We start from the raw sequence: 20,176 nt of genomic DNA, 5'->3' as shown, positions 1-20,176 counted from the left end.
CATGAAAAAATTGAGCAAAAATATCCCGCTCTTCTCATTAAATAAATAAAGGTCTGTCCAAATTGCTTTCCCATCTGTATTTAGTATTTGTCACTTCCTCTATGTCTTTGAAGGAATGTCTAGACAAAGAGCAGTAACGGTAGCTTTTGCTCATACAATATTATAAGAGACACTTTAAATGAGCAACTGAATGCTCTAACTAACTTTAGCTTTAGAATTCAACAAATATTACCAATATTTTTGGTAAAAGAGGTAAGAACATAAATATCTTGTGAACAAGGGACAGAACATTTATATTAAAAATATCATTTCACTAGCTTTACTCCTAAATAGTCATCTTCATTTCCCTTCTCTTAGAATAACAGATTTGCATTTGATCTTGTGGCTACAGATGGGGCCTAGGTAACACCTTCTGTCCATTTTGGAAGCCAAGAGGCATGACTGAGCCTAGCTTGGCTCTGCAGCATGCAAACAGCTCCAGTTCTTAGAGTGGGCCATAGGAAACTAATCTAGAGATGTGAGACCAAAGCTTTGCATCTGAGATCTCCCAGCTGTTTGCTGCTTGTTAGTCACTGATTCCACACAGCCCTCCCTGAATGCTTCCAGACTGCATCATTTTTCTGTACAGGCATAATGAACACAGCCCTGTTGTAATTTGGCAGAACTTGTGAGCTTAATTCAAACCATTCTGTGCTGTTACAGCTTCTGGTATGTGTAATAGGGAGAAGGTCTGCATTAGTGAATGTCTTCTAAATTGCATGGTCCATATTGCTCTCATGTGTTCTGCATTCAGTAACACCAGCCTACTGACTATTTTGAGCCATGAAAAATAGGTCTCCTCTTTTACACAACTTTCTCTCTTAATTCACTGACCGGATGACTGGTGAACAAAACACAGACAGAATTCCAGCTCTCAAAGCATGCAACTGGGGTCCGGCCCAGACCAAATTCTCCTTAAATGTGAAGGCTGACTGCTGAATTTGTCTCCAGGCTTAAACTCCCCAGTGCCTGTCATTGCCATGTTGGGTCAAGCCAAACCCATCACTGTCTTGAAACCAGACAGATTTTCAGATCCACTCCTGGCAAACAGCACTCCTGTTCATCATCATGACTGTGGGTCACTGTTTGTTTCCTTCATCTTTTTGTTCACCATTCTTGGATAAATACCTGGACAATTTGCACAGCTGCTAAACTGGTTCACTGCCCACACTTAAAAGCCACTCACCAGGTTGTACTATTTTTGTATATGTTCAAAGAATGTACTAAATATCTTATTTAAAGGAGCATTTCCTGACTCTGGTGCACCCCAGTGGCTACTTCAAAAAAATACTTTCCAGGCTTTCCTGATTCTAGTTAGGCTTCACCTTCTATTGACAGAAACTGTATTGCAGCTACTTCACTGCACTGGACAAACTACATTTTGCTTGTCAGTTCTTTTGCTTTCCTATTCACTGGCAAAACAGCCACAGAAAGGATAAAAGATCAGAATTACGTTGAAGGATGTTAATTGTTGAAAACATCAACCTCTCCACATGAAAGAAGAGAAAGATGAAGACAAAGGATACATAAGTATTCATTCTGAAATGTTTGTTCAGACCTGGAATATGAGTCTGAACCAAAAAATAAAAAATAAAAAATTAATGGCAATGAGCAATGCTGAATATAGGTATGAAATTTTAATATACGCTGTTTATTATGCTTGGTTTACAAGAAGCACTGGGGGAAAAATAATGACCATGAATAATTCATGACAGTTGCCATATTTGCTTTTGCAAAGCCATCAATAACAGTTTGTATCATGACATTAGATTATTTGTCAGCTTGATTACACTATGAGCACAGAGGCGGGAAGGGGGGCGATTTTTTTTCAGTTTCTTTTTTCCCTGGATCACGAGTTTAATTTTAGAGTGAAATTAGAATTGTATTTAATTTTCATCCCAAGAAGAAACAATACGATTTTGTTTACGTTCATCAAGGATCACAGAAGCATTTCCCAAGCATATTTTTGTTTTGCCTTGGTGTAATCAGTATATGCTTAGAGAACTGGAGGACCTAACTGTGATCAGTGAGGTCATAACCTCTGCAAGGAGTGGTTGATGGGGATTTGTATAGGCAATAGCAACTAAAAGTCAGCTTTGTGTCTTCTCTAACAATACTGTTAAAAACATAACAGAATTGCACTATAAGTTCTGGTTAAGTATGACTATGTATGTTCTCCCCGACACGTAAGATAAAATCTCTCACTAGCATGATTGTACACTACCAAAGGTAGCAATAACCTGTACTACAGATGAATTCTCTGTACTTGTTTTTTCCATCCAGGTTCATTGAATTAAAAATCAAACGGCAGATTATTAATGCAGCGGTGTTTTTTGTGGGAAAGGAGCATGAAAGAAAGATACAGAACCAGAAATTATTTTTTGTCTTGTAGCAATATCATTAGCTATATGTCAAACAAAGCAATAATCAATATTTTTAAGAGGTTGTACATGAAGGGAATTCCCTTGTATATGACTGAGATGATCCTTACTACAGCTTGCATTGTATATTTGTTTTCTCAATTCACCTTCCTCTTCCTTAGTCCAATACGTGTTTTTATATGAGTAATTGCCCATAGTGAACTGGATGACATCAACTGAAGCCTTTCTATAAATCTCCTGATTCCAGAGAACAGTGTTGCCCTAATAAAATTTTTATGACTTCTTTGTTTTACAACAGAATGATGCAATTTCATTTCAAATGATATTTCAACTGACTTCACTTTGGATCTACAGCTAAAAGAGTAAACCAATGTAAGTTTTGAAGGGATGACAGCCTGCAAATGTTAAGGATTTTCCCAGCATATTCTGTGGTCAAATTTTTAATCTAAAAGATGTTGTGAGGGATTTTCTCCCATACCATGCGTGTATAGACAAGTTCCATTTCAGTATCAGGACTGAGTACATGTGATCGAATCTGTTTTCTTCTATCAGTTTCTCAAGAAAGAATAAGAATTTAAAGCACCTGTCACACGCATTTACCCAGAAAGCTGTGTAGGATGCCAGGAAACAGAATGGTGACAATACAACACAGCCAAGTGTGTGCGTGTTGGGGGAAGAATAACATATAGTCATTGGAGAAAGAATGTGCTTACAGAAAACCATACTGGAAGGAGTACCTTTTCCCGGTGAAAAATTCTGTAGCCATTATGACTAAAGGGTTGAATCACTGCATGTTCCAGGATAACTTCGAACTGCTAACACAAAGTACATCACTACAGTATGCGTTAAATCTCTGGATCTCACTGCAACATGATACTATTGGGGAAAACAAGATAGCATATTTAAGGTAAGAGGTAAGCCTCTGAATAAAAAAATATTAACCAGAGTGCTTTTCATACTCTTTATCTTTGTTTCTCCCAAGAGGGAGATTTGGGAAACAGGCAAACCTGTGGGGTCACGGTACTCTTGTTGCAATACAAGAGATGGGATAGATGGTGGTGACCATCCCTCCCCACAGTGGTAAATGCTGCATCTAGATTCTTCCCTCTGTACAGGAAAGAGCTGCCACTGGCCAGCATTTCAGGCAATAGTACAGATAAAGTGGGCTACAGTAGGACTATGGCTATTTTGCTGCCCCGTCCCCACAACCCCTTTCCCTTTCCAGCAGACAGCTGATTCGGATGGCTGCCTTCACTGCCTATTTCTGTCAGTGGCTCTGTTTATCTGTGATATGATCAGAAGCTTTAATTAACAGAAATTTAAGAGAAGTGAAAGAAAGTTAGAACATTAATGGCCTACATCTTTACACCTATGCTTAAATCTTCCCAAAAGATCTGAAGCTATTACAAAACTACTAGGAAATGGACCTCCTTAAGTATTACAAAAAGATCTTTTGTTATAGCTCAGAATTATTGCCTTTGAGAGAGAAGGGCAAGACATACCAGAAAATCTCTTAACACACTTCCTCTTTATATCAGATAAGCGGTCTATACAAAGCTGAATAGACATCTTCCTTCCACCCATGCATCTGACAAGAACACAAGCTCAAGAAAAGTTAATGGTCACTGCCTACTATGGACTCGATAATCCTTTTGGGTCCCTTGCAGCTCAGGATATTCTGTTCTGCTTTGCTATAGGCAGAAAAACTAACTCAGAGAGTTCTAAGTTGAAAACAGAGCCTCTGTAAAAGCTTGTTTTGGAAATACATATTCTAAAGCATTGGCACTTTTGCTGGCTGCAAGAGGGATTTTAGCTTTGTTCCCTCACGTAGTCCCTGCACCATCCCTTTAATTTCCTTGCAAAAAGGGTAACTCCTCTAGATCCCACAGTGGCAGATTTTCTCTCTTCTTCCAGTGGAACAGAGAACGGGCAAAAGGGTCACCTGAGCTACTGGCAGCAGGATCTAGTAGTAGGGCTAGGTATGTATAAGCACTTGTATTTGCACTGGCTGGGGCAGGTGCTAGAGAGTGCAAGCTCGGCTCGAGCTCTGGCTCCAACAGCATGCTGGAATCAGAAACATTTCCTCTGTGGTCAGAAGCTCTGGACAGCACAAACAACAACAGGTCTTTCACTGTACCCCAGGCTGGAGCCAGTATTGGCCCTGCTTTTTCAGCCCTACCTTCCTCCAGCTGACATATTAAGTAGCCTGTTTGTAAGTCACCTGAGACCTTGATTTCATTCTTGAGAAACCCTGCAAATAAGCCTATTTTAAGAGGCATAAAGCAAAAGCAAAGCCCAATCTACAATGTAGATCCATCCCTTTAAACAAAACAGATGTGTTTCCCTTATAGAAGGGTTCCTGTAAACATAAACAAAAAGAGGAGTTTAAAAGAATCTGATGCGTATTGCTTTCTTCCAAAGTCAAAGCAAGAATAAATTTCCAATGGACCCTCCCGCAAAATATTTACACCGTGAGGAGTTGGATGCATAAAGCAAAACCACGCTGTAGAGAAGCAATTTTTCACTCACCCTTTGGCCAGTGTTGCTATGCCAACATCAGTTAACTTCATTCCTACACCTACAAGACATCAAGTAAACAGAGTTTGTGTTACATTAGAATTTCTGCAATATTTTCAAATTCAAAAAAGCCATATATAGAAGCTTTAAGTATTATTTCCTGATTCATTTTTTTTTCATTTTAACTGTTTGTCACCATTTTTTGAACATTTTAAAGTACCCCAATTAGAACCAGGATGTTTGTGCTCTGTATCACTAGGAATTCCTAGAAGTCAAACTCATTACAGTAATTTACAGATAGCAAAGTGACAAAGAGAGCATAACTTATTTCCTGTCTGGATAGTCACTGGCGGGGGGGGGATACACAACTCATGACTGCATTTTAAGGAAGATTTAAAATCTTCACTTAAGCACCTGCCATGAGATGCCTCTATTTATTTACAGGTTTATGTTTTTGGTGCTTTGCAAACTTGCACCACAATGTTTATCAGTAAGAATTTCACATTTGCTTTGCTAATCAACCTGGTCAGTCAACCTTGTTTTTACTTTTTGGATGAGAAAGCCCAAATCCCTTTCTACTTCAGTGTTTCCAATTTTTTTTTTTCATCCTGTCCCTTTGTTTACTTCTTTATAGGCAAAAAACAGTTCTGTAGTATGCATTTTGTCTGTACAGGAAAACAATGGTCTCAAGACCATTTTCCTTGGAGAACACTCTCACAAATCTCAACTGGTATGCCTGAAAAATGCAGCCAAATATTCAAATGACAGGATGACCATAGAGGAAGGTTGTTTCTCTTCAGCAGCAGCAGGTATGTTGTCTTTTTGTGGCAACAATCATTGTACAGGTTCAGATACCATTTCTGTCATTTTCCTTCCCTCAGGCTAGGATGTTGTTTTTTCTTCTCCCTTTTAATTATTTCAGGGGCCTCGTTTAGATATTGCTGATTCCTGCTTTCTCATGTTAAACAATATGGGTAGTTTTTTAAGATTCCATATTTCTTTAGCCAGCATCTGCCTTTCTCTGTTTCAAATATACATATGCATATTGTGTTGGATACAGGCCCAGCATATGAGCAGGGAGAGGGAGTCACACCAAGAGGAGCATAAGGGCTGCATTTAGTGTATGTGAGGAGTGCACTTCGTCACCGTTCTTTTTTGGAAGGAATCTGCTTTTTCAAACCCAGCCAGGACCCAAATGTGGAGCAGTTGATACGTATTTAAATATAACAAAAAGTGAACGAGTAGGATGTTATTAAAAACTGAAATCTTTAAACCACAAGGCATTTCATTAATGTCTGGGAGGTGAGATAATAAGCCAGATGACTTAAATTGAGTGTTCTGATTTACTGAAAAGACATGTGGAAGGACAACTCTCCCATTAAGAGTGTAAGATTTATTTTTCCCTTTTCCAAACTATTTTCTTACAACAATATAAGCTGGGTAAAAATTCCCTTTCTCTGCTGACTAGATAAATGTCATATTACTGCATAGGCCAATACATGTTTGCTGCTGCTACCACAGTAGGGAATTCATGCATTTCTTTCTGTTCCCTAGGGTAGCACACACACATATAAATACAGTGCACTCAAAACAGGCTAGAAAAGTAAATATTCTTTCTCTCTCTCATATTTTTCACTCTGACCTGCATGAGATTCTTTATAAAAAGAGCACATGCTATTTCAACTGTCTGAAAAATCTACACTTGTATTACTTCTCTGTTTACTTTGCCAAAGGCACTTGCAAAGAGTAAGTCTCAGTGCCTAAATGATACTGAAAAAGACTTCAGTGAAAATACATCTGATGTCCCCATTTAATAATTTGTCTGCCTCCTCTGGCACTATAGTAGCTTAAACTGCAATTTGAAGAATTATAAAAAGTTTTGCATAGCAGTTTGTTTTTAATCTTGAGGGATGGTTTTCATGAAACTAATCTTGTAGAGTTATTATGTAGTTGTATTGCTGTGATGCCTCTGAGTCCACACACAGCCCTATATCTTTACTGTGACAGACATCACATAAACATTCACTGAAAATTCCAGTTATGAGACATTCTTGTTTGCATAACAGATTCAGATTGAGCATTGCTCCCAACTTCTTGCTGCTAAATGGCTCAAACAGTAACATGCTGATGGAGAGAGAATCAGAGTGGCACACTACTTCTTCAATAAAGCACAAACAAGGATGACAAGGGCTGTGGGAAGTTATGGCACTTAAAACTTTTTCATCACGGAATCACAGAATGGTTGAGGTTAGAAGGGACCTCTGAAGATCATCTAGTCCAACCTCCCTGCCAAGCAGGATCACCTAGAGCACTTTGCACAGGATGGCATCCAGGCAGGTTTTGAATATCCCCAGAGAAGGAGACTCCACAACCTCTCTGGGCAGCCTGTTCCAGCGCTCTGTCACCCTCATTTTCTTCATAATCCCTGCCTGCAGTCAGGAGGGACTAAATGCATCTTAGATGTAGCCCTTACATTTAAGTGGGTCCTTCCTGTTGTTCACAGGAATTACACAGCTGAAATGTGATGAGTCCCATAGGATTTTGTCCATAAGAAGGTGGAAAGGAATGTGAAAGAGGGAAGCACAGCTGGTGAAGGAAGAGGTAGAGCCCCAGAGGCTGGGAAGATCTCCAAAAAAAAAAAAAAGGAAAAAAAAAGAGAGTGCTAAAATCATTAAAATTGCACTACAGAAACTGGTTAATCTTACCAAAAACAAAGCAGATGAAATGCATTAAACTATTATAGGTAAAATTCACCTTCTTGCAGAGGATAAATGCCAGTCTGATGCATGACTTAAGTCTTATTTAGATACATTATGAATACAACAGCCTCGATAGTATTTTACTGTGCGATCGCTGTAACTTTTGACAATGTTCAACAAGAGTCAGGTTGTATCTCTTTTGCTCATGCTGCTAGAGAACATACTTAGGATTTTCATGCTCCAAACATTCACTTCCTTTTCACTTTTGGTATGCTACTGTTTCTGCAAAAGCTTATAACAATGCCTATAGATAAAAGCACTCCAGTTCACACACAAGACATCTATTGCACAGCACATGCTGTTCCCAGATCGGGTTGTGATGTACGTTAACAATTTAGCCCTATGCTGCGGACTGCTCTCTAGTGCACTTGGAAGGCTCCCGAATTCCTGGTAAGATCACCCAAGAAGGCCAAACCAAAAGGTTGAGAGACACAAACTCCTGGAGCTCCCGGGGTGAGGGGTGAATAATATATCATCTATGGGATTAACAAGGCATGGGATTTAAGAGTACTGGACATCTATTGATGGGAGAGAGTGAGAGAGGCATACACAGCTCCATGAAACATGATCCAGAGTTGCCAAACTAACAGTCTCAAGCCATAAATACACTCTGGGTAGCAGAAAGCAGATTTGTCAGATTGGACACAAGATGAACCACACGAACACAGGAATACTGCTTCTGCATACAGCCTGCGTAAGGCAACCCTGTAGTGTAGTCTAAAATCTCCCAAGCAAAACCAGTTTGCAGTATGCACACCTACGTGCAAAGATGCCCTAACCATATTATCAGTTGTGGTCCAGGGTACTGCCCCCAACTGGAGACTGCCCATTACAAGGATATAGGAGGAGCACATTCAGCATTGTCAATAGGCCACAGAATGCCAAGAATAACATTGCTCAGAAGTAAGTCCCTGGAAGCCCTGAAGCTGTGGGGTCTGACAATGAGTACAGCCATTTTACTGTTCTCTCTCAGACAACTCACCTTGCAGGTCAGTGACAAGCAAGCTCCCATTGGTTTTCTCATACACCCAGTGCTGGAAGGTGCAGCACTTCTGGCCAGCCTCTGAGTCTCTCCTCAGGAAATTGACTTCCTTGCCATCCCTGACAGAGTATTTCACAAATTCCCCAATCAGCTCCTCCTCCACTGTTGCATAGGGGATGTTATTAGCAGGGCGATGAACAAGAAAAATAGGAATGATCCTGAAATGAAAGGGTGAAAAATAATAAAACAGACTGAGCTCTGGCAAGGAAAGAGTAAGAAATAGACAAATTAGCCAGTGATCTCAGAGAGTAAATGAACAGCAACCAAGTCTAAACCAAACCAGCTGATCTGGATACGATTCAGATTTTCTAGGTAGTTTTAGAGCATAATCACACTGCGCTCTATGTGCTTATTTCTTTGTATTATTTACTCAGAAATAAACTTTTTCAGAAGCATACTTTCTAATGCTGTCCTACTACACACAAAAATCTAAGCTGTACAGAATAAAAGGTGTATCCTCATTTTGGTGTATCATACTTTAGCTGCTCAGTCTGACTGATATATTACTCAGTCTTCCCGAGGTGTTAATTAAGCACCTGCAAAATTGATCCACTCCAGAAAGACCTTTGCCCAAGTCCTGCATAACTGGAAGATTTCTGACAGGAGATTTCTAAAACCTGACATATTCAAAAATAGCAAATATTAATGATAATGAAAATAACAGCAACTACTTTACCAAACAGTAAGAAGAAACGAGGAAGGTTCTGGAGAGATCATCAGATTCACAAGGCAAATCAGCACCTCTGGAAATCTAGAATCTTAGGATTTTGAGGCTTTGGCAAAGTTTGGATTTAGGCCAGAAAACTTCAGCTAGTTCTGTATGAAGTTTTCAGGAAATTGTAAACTTCACAAAATTTGTCTAATTTTACTAACCTAGAAATCAAGCTAGTTTAGCCAGAAAGACAAATCCAAGCTAGGTCCATTTATATCTAAAGATGCACCATACCAAAATATCAAATAAAATGTTGCTTGGAGTTTCAGGGTCTTCCCAGAGAGAAAGACTGAATATAAAGTGAGAAAGACAATAGGCTGGAAGGAAGTATCTGTTTCACTGGCAACATGAACTTCTTGGTTGCCAGAGCTCCTCCTATCTGGAGAAGCAGTGTGGTACCTTACCTCACAGATAGACTACTTCTGCTTGTGCTTACACTGGGATAACTCAGCATTTTCACTAGGCAGCATTCTAATATTACACTATAAATCTCCAAAACTAAAACCTTAGAAGCATGCAAGAAAGTGTCATCAGTGTATATTAGAGTGGAATTTAATACTGCTTTGAGGTAGTTTTGGAAAGCCATTCAGCTGGAGTTCGTCACAAAACATCACCGTATTTTATCAACTAGCTCACACAAGTTCCTGCCATTATCTCAGAACAGATGGGGGAAATGACTGTGACCAGTTTTACATGAAACAGGTTTCTAGTAGCTTGCTTTCTGAAAGCCAGACTAAAGGAAAAGAAATGGGTCAGGGGTTAATAGAAGTGTTAGCAGAACTCCACTGTGCAAGTATCATAAGTAATCTTAAGACCACAGAATCCCTTTCTCTCTCCCTCCTGTCTCTTTATAAGTGTCTAGCTGCCAGCCCGCTGCTCATTATAGGGCAGTGCTTTCTCTATCCTTTTCCCACTTTTATAGTCAAATGTGCATAGATAGGCTAAGGCTGTAGCTTTAAAGCCAACCCTGGAGAATGCAGATGACTTTTCTCTTGCTCTATTTCCCTTATAAAATGCTCCTTTAAATACAAGTTTGCTCTGACAAGGACAGGCTAGAAGAAAGGAATCACGCCTCGAAATTTTGAAATCAAAAAGCAAGCCAAAACATGTATGTGCACATCATCTCTTTTCTCTCCTAGCTGCTGTCTTCCAGCCAATTATTTAGAATAAAGCAACCAGATCTAACCTTCTGTGTGCTTGCTATTTATACCAGACTTCTAGTTTTTGTACAGTGCATGCTCTCTCTCTCGTATTAAAATTAGATGTTATATCCCACACCTAGAGAAATCTCTAAAAAAGAAATTTAACCAGGAACAATACATTTCCAGAAAAGAGGCTGACCTGAACAAATATTTTCGCTTAAAGATTTCACTGCCATCTCCATCACTATTTCTAATGCCAAAAAGGTTGCATTTTAAGTAGTGCTGAAATTACTTTTTTTTTTGAGAAACCTTTGTGTAGAAGCAGTTACAGCCACAAGGTTTCTGCTCAAATGTTATCATATAATTACAAAAATACTCACTGAAAAACCCTAGGAAACACAGTTCTAAGAATATAGCTTCCTTTATAATGCTTACGTAACAGCTTCATTTTTTGCTCTGGTCTGCTTTTTTCCCTCACAAACCCAGTATCATCACACTGACAGTTTTACCTAAGAGCTGCAAAGAAAATAAAACAGTCATGCCAAGCATGCACACTGCACACAAAGTATCCAAACGGAATTGGTCCAGCCTTCCTCTTCCCTTTTGGTGCCGCATGAAATGGCTGCCACTGTGAATAGCATGGATATAAATTATCCTACTTAGAAAAGATGGGAAAATAAGCTGCAGTATAAAAACTGCACACTATATCTGATTAGCAAAGGCTTAGCTTTTTGCAGTTTGAGTCAGGGCATTAAAATGTTTTATTTAACTGTCTGTGGATAGGATCCTCAAGCCAATTGACTTGATTTTTTTATGGACATTGTTGAGAACGCAGCTCTATTTTTTTTTTTCAGTAAATCATTGCAGCTTAACAGATCTTGTATCATCTAGCCTGCTGTCAAGCATGTAGGTCTTATCCTTGAAACAAGACAGATGGAATGTCAACCATCCACTGCAGTTTCAACTCTACACAGTAGCTTGACACTGGAACAGCAAATCCTTTGAAAAAGTTCTATTGCCAAAGCTGCAAGGTGTCATCTCCCAGCTTCAGGGGCAGAGATGATTCTGTACACATATTTGGGAAATGGAAAACTTCTGATATGAAATAGACCATTCTGTGGGAAAATCTAGAATCAGAGTTGAGCTTTTCTGGCTTAACTAGAAGAGGGTAGATTTAGATCAGATATAAGGAAGAAATTTTTTACTATGAGGGTGGTGAGGCACTGGCACAGTTTGCCCAGAGCGGCTGTGGGTGCCCCATCCCCAGAAGTGTTCAAGGCCAGGCTGGATGGGGCTTTGGGCAACTTGATCTAGTGGGAGGTGTCCCTGCCCTCAGCACGGGGATTGGAGATAAATGATCTTTAGAGGTCCCTTCCAACCCAGACCATTCTATGACTCCATGACAAGCCTCATTTTACATAGAAAACTTGTCAAACAAGTAACTTCATACCAACTACAGAGTGATCACGATTTCTCTCAAGATTTCATTTTTAATGGAAAGTTGGAAGGTCTGACATTCCCTACTGCTGTTACTAGATGATACTAATAGTATTATATTCTCCACCAGCATGACTAATTTCCTCTAAATTTATAATATAAACAGGCCTTTTACTCCTAGATCTCTGCTACTTACTGCCTCTACTCCTTATTATCTTTTTTCTAAAGGAAAGGGAATCTCTCATACCACCTGGATACACAGTATTATTTACTGAGTCATGACTCCAAACGTTCACAGGACTCCTCTTTCTTCTTTAGAAATCATTCCCAGCAATTGGTGCACAAGTGTGGCACAGGACTGTGTGGCACACATACGCATGTGTGTGTGTATGCATGGTACTCACTCTGGTACTTCTCCAAAGCCTTCCAAAGGTTCGGCTTCAGCTGCATATATCTTCGCATACTCTCTTGCAGTGTTTTGGACATAGCATTCCTATATTACAAAGAGATATCCATATGGAATATTATTCAAAACATTTAATAGGTGAGCTGTTTGAATATTTCCAAGACAGCTTTTCCCCACAATTCTTGCTTGCAAAGGACTGAGGAACCTTACCTGCAGAGCTAGTTTATAGTTCTTTTGAACTAGATCATCCTTACTCTTGGTCCCATATGTGATAGCATTGTGCACTTTGAGAACGCAGGGATGGCCAGGGCTGAACACTGGTACCAGGCCTTGCATCACTTTACTTCGGAAAGCTTTCCGATGCATGCCTTCACCAAAGTGAAATTCTTCTGTAGCTATTATTCCATGCAGGTTTCCACCAAAATAACTGTCACTGATGAAATCTTCTCTGAACATGAGCTGCATGAATTCAATTTCTTCCACACCTAAAACACAATGCCACTTTGTTCTACACATCTTTCTGCAGTCACAGGGAAAGGGGTGGACATGGGAGGATGAATGCATCTCTCCATAGAGGATTAAAGAGTAGGCCGTATGGAAGCAGAATGCATGTCCTCACTTGTGCTAACATGAAGCTGGGACATCGCTCCTCTAAACATAGTTTGTTGCCTCTATTGTCTAAAGCTAGCACGGAGAAAGGGGGTAGCTTAGTTTCATAAGGCGAGAATACAGAAAGTAGCACAAAAATTAGAGGAAAATATCACAAGTATTTAAAAACTATAAGGGTAGTTGTAAACTGGAGCTTCAAATGAATGTGAAGTAAGTCAAGCTGGCTGAGAACTAAAGAGACATTGAGAGAATACTGAGATCCTTCCAACTCTGCTTTTTTGGGAAGACAGGGACCATAATAAAGTTAATGTGCAGCAGTGTATGTAGACATGAATTTAAAACTAGAACACAGTTCTGTGCCCACTGTGTTCCAAGCACATTCTTCTGAAGCTAGCCTTCCTTTTCTTTTCAGGAAAGCCAGAGGAAAAAAAAAAAAAAAAAAAAAGGCTTTTGCTAATACAGCCAGAGCTTGTCTTAACTTTCAGCTTGGAACCTTTTCAGGGAGAGATTTTGTCAACCTGTTCGTACAGGCATTCAGCTGAAAGAGGTCTCAGACATTCTCTGGTATGACCATAACGAAAACTTGCCTCTCCTAGTACCAACCACATTCTCTACAGAAGCTCCAGTGCTGAAGACTAGCATGCTGAACTATTTATTTCTCTACAATCTGGCACACCAAGCACCAAATTAAAAACAAGTTCATTAGCAAAGGCAGAAGAAAACAAGATTTTTATTTCTTACATGATTTTGAATAAGATTTCTATTCTTTCTATTTCTAAAATTTCTACAGATGACCACGTCAATGTCGTTCAGAGAGTAATTGATTTGAGTGATCTTTGTATTTGAGTGATCTTTATATTCAAGAGAAATTGGTACAATAATACTTGTTTTATTCCTAACCATGGACTTCAATAGTACCACAGAGAACATAAACCAGAAAGCTCCTTAACTCCACCTACAATTCTCTGTTGATCAGAAGTTATACAGTACTGCTATGTGAGAACACCTTTCTTTATTTTAACAAGGAACTAGATGTTTAATTTTATTCTTCAAGAAAAAGAATCAATTGGCTGAATGAACAACCTGACTCATACAGTGTGTTCAGGTATTGGTTCAAATAAACCAATTTGCAATGCACTGTCTATCTTTAGCTGCAGCACAGCAAGACATATGCCAAGTGTGATTAAACACAAGATAACATATGGGTAAAGCATTCCAAATCTTAATGCCTGTCTGTCTCTTGGAGTAAAGTTACACAGCAGGTGACTTGCAAAGACCATGTGTTCAAACACAAGTAGCAAGTTTTTTCTGCCAAAGCAGCTTTCTTTGCACTGTGTCTATGTCTCTGTGTACTGTGATGCAATGCTGTTTCACCGTTTGCTGCGTGCGAAGTGCTAGTGCATCAAATTAGTGGGAAGTTACACAGTCACTCAAGTTCAAATCAGTAGTCTGTCATGGTGTGCACTCCACCCCCCTGTACAAACCATTCTACCCTACATGAAGGTATTTCACCAATGAATCTCCCACGAATTCAAGCAGATTTTTATCTTTGATGATATAGCAGAGTTGACTACAAAAAGGAAAAAAATAAGTAGCAAAAACACAGTGTTGATTCAACAGCTTGAGGGATTCCCACAGTTTCTGACAGAGTAACTGTCAAAATGTCTCTCGTAGTCTGTAGGCCAGTGAAATCTTTGAGGTGTTCTGGTCACTGCCTTTCAGCTTGAAATCTAAAAGGGGTGAGGTACTACAGCTGAAGCCCAGAGCTCAGCTTCTCTGTGATTTAAAGAAACTAAAAATCCAATCACAGGTCTGAATTTTGAGTATTCCTCAGTTTTCTAATGAACTTTCACCTGGATAGTATGAGGCACAGACTTTCCAATTTGCACAGTGCGTGCCCTGTACCTTCATAAATGCCCTTAATCCTCAAGAGAATTCAAGCCTGAGTTGTAACTAGCTGCATTCACACCATTCCCCAGAACAATCAGTATGGGTGGAAATCAAACTGTATGGCCTCTCTCAACCTGTACTAGAATTTATATTGTGATGAATTTGTTGTGTGATTTGGAAATCACTAAGGCATTATGTCAGGACATGAATATCTCAAACAAACAAAATATTCCTTAAATTGTTTGTCTCCCCTGAAACAAGAATTTTGTGTAAGCATAATGCACCTCACGTAGACAGAGAAAAAGGCCTGTGTGTTCAGAGCTAGCTGAAAATGCAGCAGCTGCTGAAATGCTGCATCCAACTGTGTGTTGAGCACACAGTGATAAATGCAAGGTATTAAATGTGCAGTGCCAGCTGTTGTGAATGCATGGACTTCATTGCAAGGCCATGGGACTGTCTGAAAAACTGTATTGCAAAACTGTTTCTGCTAGCCCTTGAGCTGCCAGTGTCACATTCAACAGCACCTGTAGTTGACACTTCTGAGGAATAACCAAGGGCAACGGAAAGAGCCGCAACTGCTACATTAGTAACAAAAGGCAGAAAAAGTAAATTGAAGGTGTATTACTGAATGGGATGGGTAATTCAGAGACATAAATAGAGCTGGAATTCTCAGCCAGGTCTCTCAGAGCTCTCTGCTTAGTGAAAGCGTTCAAGGAAGAGAACCACCACCAGTGTGTGAGGATCACGTCAGGGATTAGACCAGGCAGGCTGCATACACGTGTTGATGGAACGGGCTGATGTCCATTCAAGACCACCCCCTGAATATTTGAAAAGTCATGGATGTCAGGAGAGGTCCCTAATGAGGAAAGCAAGCATTGCACTCATCCTCAAAAAAGGCCAAAAGAACAATGTAGAGAACTACAGGCTGGTCGGCCTCACTTCAGTCCCTGGAAAAAACACAGAGTGAATCGTCTTGGAATATATTTATGAACCATGAAGGAGAAGGAGGAAGATAAGGGTTAAATCCTGCCAGACCAACCATCAGGCAGTCATTCCCTTCTGTTATAAAATGACTGGATCTGTTGAGACGTGAAGAGGAGTGGCTGTCATTTAACTTGACGTTAGCAAGGCTTTTGAAGCTGTCTCACAATATTCTTGTATCCAGTTTAGACAAGTGAATAAGTATATGAGTAGAAAACCGGTGAGATCATCAGGCTCAGGAAGCAGTGGTTAATGTAACAAGCGGAGTACCACAGGGGTCGGATCTTCACCTTGTCCTCTTTTAACATCTTTGCCAATGACCTGGAAGAAGCAATGGAGTGGTTGCTCATAAGAGTTGTAGGTGACATCAAACTGGGGGAACAGACAACATGCTCTAGTGCAGGGCTGTCGCTCAGGGGAACCTGCATAGGCTGGAGGATTGGGCCAACAGGAACCTCATGAAATTCCACTAGGGCAAATGGAAAGTCCTGCACCTGGGAAGGAAAAGCCTCTTGCAACAGCGCAGCCTGGCTGGGGAACAGCTCTGCTGAAAGGGCACTGCTGGGAGTCTTAGGGACACAAATGAACATGAGCCACCAGTGCACCCTGGCAGCAAAGGCCAATTGCACCAGAGCTGTGTCAACAGTAAGACAGCCAGCAGATCAAGAGAAGTGATTATCCTCTTCTACTCAGCCCTCATTAGACCATATCTGGAACACCGCATCTAGTTTGGGGCCCCCAGTACAGTAAAGACATTCAACCAACTGAACCACTTTCAGCGGTGGGCCACCAAGATGATGATGGGCCCGGAGCACCTGGCACGTGAAGAGAGTCTGAGGGAATGCGGCTTGCTCAGCCTGGAAAAGAGAAGGCTCCAGGGAACCTAACAGCAGCTGGTGCATAAAACTACGAAGTTTATCAAGAAGATGGCATGAAGCTCTGCACAATGGTGCACAGTGAGGGGATGACAGACAACTGATGTAAATTGAAACAAGAGATGTTCAGTTTGGATGTAAGAAGAAACTTTTTCACAAGAACAGTCAAGCAGTGGCACAGAGATACCGTGCAGTCTCCATCCCTAGAAGTTTTCAAGATCTTGTTGTATAAAGCCTTAAGCCACTTGGTCTCACCCCATAGTTAACCCTACTTTGAGCACAAGATGACCCCCTGGGGTCCCTTCCAACCTGTATTATGTTATGATCCTATAAATGGACAAGAGATAAAAACAAGAATTATGATTTAGTACAAGTTAGGTGACTCAACTGAAACTGATTGCACTACTACAGTCTAGCCATTTGCTAACCAAACACAGTTCATTGTAACTGTTTATGTATATCTGTTCATTTTCTTATTAAGAGGGTTCAGAAGTGCTCCTTAGAGCTCAGACTACCTTATCTTGGGTCAAATTCACAAAGACAGTGCAGCTTCTTAGTAACTTTCTGATAATGTTAAGCAACTGTAAACCCAGTTTAACTGGGTGGTAAAAAGAAGATTTGAAAACGGTTTGTACCACCAAATCAGAAGGTACACACCTTGGGTGAAAATACTGCTAATTATTTTGGTTATATTTTTCCACCTTTTGTTCTATTTGAAAATAAGAAGGAACAAAGATTTAAGCACACAATTAACCAGACGTGTGTACTTACCTTCAAAATTCTGAAAACTTGAAAGATGTTCCAAGACTACAAAGAAACAAAGAGATTTTCAAAAAGTATGAATGGAAACTACCATTGTCATTATTAATTCAAGTTATAAACTAGGATTTACCTTCAGAAGTCAGATTAAACTCCGCAGTTACCTTTCCATATATATTATTCAAGCAGCAATAATACATTCCTTGGTCTTTGTTACTGGCTTTAGCTATCGCCAAAGAGACAGGAGAGTCATCCTGGGCACTGGAACAGAATATGTTAATTTTCCACATTAATACCTCTAAAAGATATTTCCATGTATCTGTCCCTGGAATTTCTGCCTGTCACTGCCAAGACTGATTCAAATATGTTGCAAGTAGATAAAATATTTCATTTCACCCCATTTAGAACCATTCATCCTATTAAGTGTTTCACAATAGCTGATCCTACTATATTCTGAGAGAAAAATACTTCAACTTAGTCCAGATAAAAAGAATTGAATCACACCAAAAGGCATTCTAATATTCCCATTCATGCCATGGCAAATATATAAGGTATGATGGTAAGATAGGGTATATCTCCAAGAAGATATAACGGGTGTCTTCTTGTTGATACTTAAAATATTTGGAAAAACTCTGCATGGGTATATCTGGAAACACTTAGCAACGGCATGTTATCCCATGAAGTGAAAATTCAAATATTTTGTTACCGCGTACTTTACTTATCACCACAAAACCAATTCATTTGTTATCAATGTACTGTTTCTTTGTTGAAACACTGCAACATTACTTAGCAGATAATATTATGTAATAATAAAACAATTGATATGGTAATATCCATTACCAATATGGTAATACAATAATCAGAATCAGTGTAGTTAAAACAAGAATCCGAATAATATAGTAGTCTAACCAATTCGTTCAATGTTTCCTCTCAACTTAAAATAGCATCTTGGCAGATGCCTTCCTATAAATATTTTTGATTTTTGCAAAATCATGCCTTCTGACGGAAACATCTTTTTTTCTTTGTTTTGGATAATGTTAAAATTTGTTTATAGTGCTTCAAAAATTAAGTTAAGAGCTATTTTGTAAGAAGGTTATTACTGTAATGGAAGAAAATAACTTGTTCCATAAAAATGTTGTTTTAGGAGAAGCTGGACAAGATCCTGATAAATGCCTTAGGAAGCTTTTGTTTTCCAGCCTTCTCATTGCCCTGCCTCTAGTCACTCAGAGTCTGGGCAGAGGGAAGAGATCATTTTTCCTTAAATGCAACTCCATTTCTTAGTCCAACCGGCTTCAAGCTCCATTTGATACGGAATATAAAGTTCAAAGGAGTGATCACACCAAGCTCTACATTGCATGTTAGTTGTTTCAGCAATTCACTACCACCACACAAGGACAGACAGCCTGCCACGTATTAACCAGGCGTGTTTATATCATTTGGCCTGGGTGTTGAGGTTGAAACTTCAGATGATCTTTTACTGTACTTGAAAGTTGGATGAGACTGGTTATGAATGGGCTGAGAGGAATTGCAGGTGATGGAATGCAAACTGTAACAAATACTAATGCTCTGGGTGAAAAAATAGTTCTTAATTCTCCTATTTTAACTTATTTTTTGCACCTATCATACTAATATTGTTACACTAAAGAGTGAATCACTGGCACATTTAGTATTTTCTCAACAGCTATTCAGAAACTAGCAGCCCATCAGAAACATTCACTCACTTTCTCTGCAGTCGAGCTAGTAACTTGGAGTCTTTAGTCCATGTAATGATAGAGTCCCCATGAATGTCTCCAAACTGGCAGCACAGCTTAACATTTCCAGAGCAGTCAGGGAACAACTCTGCTTGGATTCTCTTCAGCAGCTTGGGAGCTTGAAACAGAAGAGCCACAGTTTAGGATTAGAAGATAATTACAATGTTTTGGCAGTTTAAAGGAATCCCAGAACATTTTGCAGATATTGTTCATATGAATCTGACATTACTGATAAATAATTACATTTTTTTTCTGATGCAGAAACCAAGGTTTTACAATATGGAGGTTTTAGAAGACTGATTCAATGCCCTGCCCAGTCAATGGAAATGTTTTCAATGCAAAGACATTCTGAATTTATGGAATAGGACCAAAGGGAATTTCTAGTCTGAAAATACATCAGAATAACATCATTTCTTACTACGACCACATGCTCTCTGACTGAAGAATCAGCTGGCTTTGATGCTAAAAAAGAGACACCAAAAGGGTACTGCATACCGTAAGGTTACATGATCAGAGTTCATATTAACTGAATCCTGGTAAGCGGTGCATTTTTTTAGCTAATCACAGCCTTTGAGAGAAATGACTCCAAGTCCTGGGAGATGCTCAGGCTCTGAGGTGTTCTTGGAGCACGCCTAATGCACACTGCCAGGATCAGGTGTTTTGCAAGATGCAGTGATGGCTTCCTTTCTTTTAAAACACAGCTGGAAGGAGGAACCCACACTCTGGTTAAATACTTGCTCTAGCAATGACATGGCATTTGGTAACTGCAGTGGCCTTTACTTCCCTCTTCAAAGAATTAATTTCCTGCTTCTAAAGCAAGTCCCTACTTTTCCAGCCCCAGGACACGGTTCTTTTACTAAACATTGACTGCTGTGC

At 39.7% G+C, this 20,176-nt stretch overlaps 1 protein-coding gene across 2 annotated transcripts in view; it reads right to left on the bottom strand.

The window, feature by feature from the left end:
• ALPK2 (alpha kinase 2) overlaps positions 1–20,176 on the bottom strand; it is a 49,028-nt gene that overhangs the window by 8,922 nt on the left and 19,930 nt on the right. Inside the window, exons 5-11 of one of the 2 annotated variants that reach the window (XM_035560051.2) lie at positions 19,271–19,418; positions 17,683–17,810; positions 17,562–17,597; positions 12,646–12,920; positions 12,434–12,522; positions 8,679–8,896; positions 4,950–4,998 (exon numbers count right to left, since the gene is read on the bottom strand). In XM_035560051.2, the coding sequence (XP_035415944.1) occupies positions 4,950–4,998; positions 8,679–8,896; positions 12,434–12,522; positions 12,646–12,920; positions 17,562–17,597; positions 17,683–17,810; positions 19,271–19,418 (943 nt within the window). The remainder of the gene's footprint in view (positions 1–4,949; positions 4,999–8,678; positions 8,897–12,433; positions 12,523–12,645; positions 12,921–17,561; positions 17,598–17,682; positions 17,811–19,270; positions 19,419–20,176) is intronic. The other variant, XM_035560053.2, reaches the window with a different exon arrangement.

Source organism: Cygnus atratus, chromosome Z, assembly GCF_013377495.2.
Source record: "Cygnus atratus isolate AKBS03 ecotype Queensland, Australia chromosome Z, CAtr_DNAZoo_HiC_assembly, whole genome shotgun sequence".
NCBI classification, from domain to species: Eukaryota; Metazoa; Chordata; class Aves; order Anseriformes; family Anatidae; genus Cygnus; species Cygnus atratus.
The sequence above is the reverse complement of the archived record's forward strand: the minus strand, read 5'-3'. Positions and strand labels throughout refer to the sequence as shown.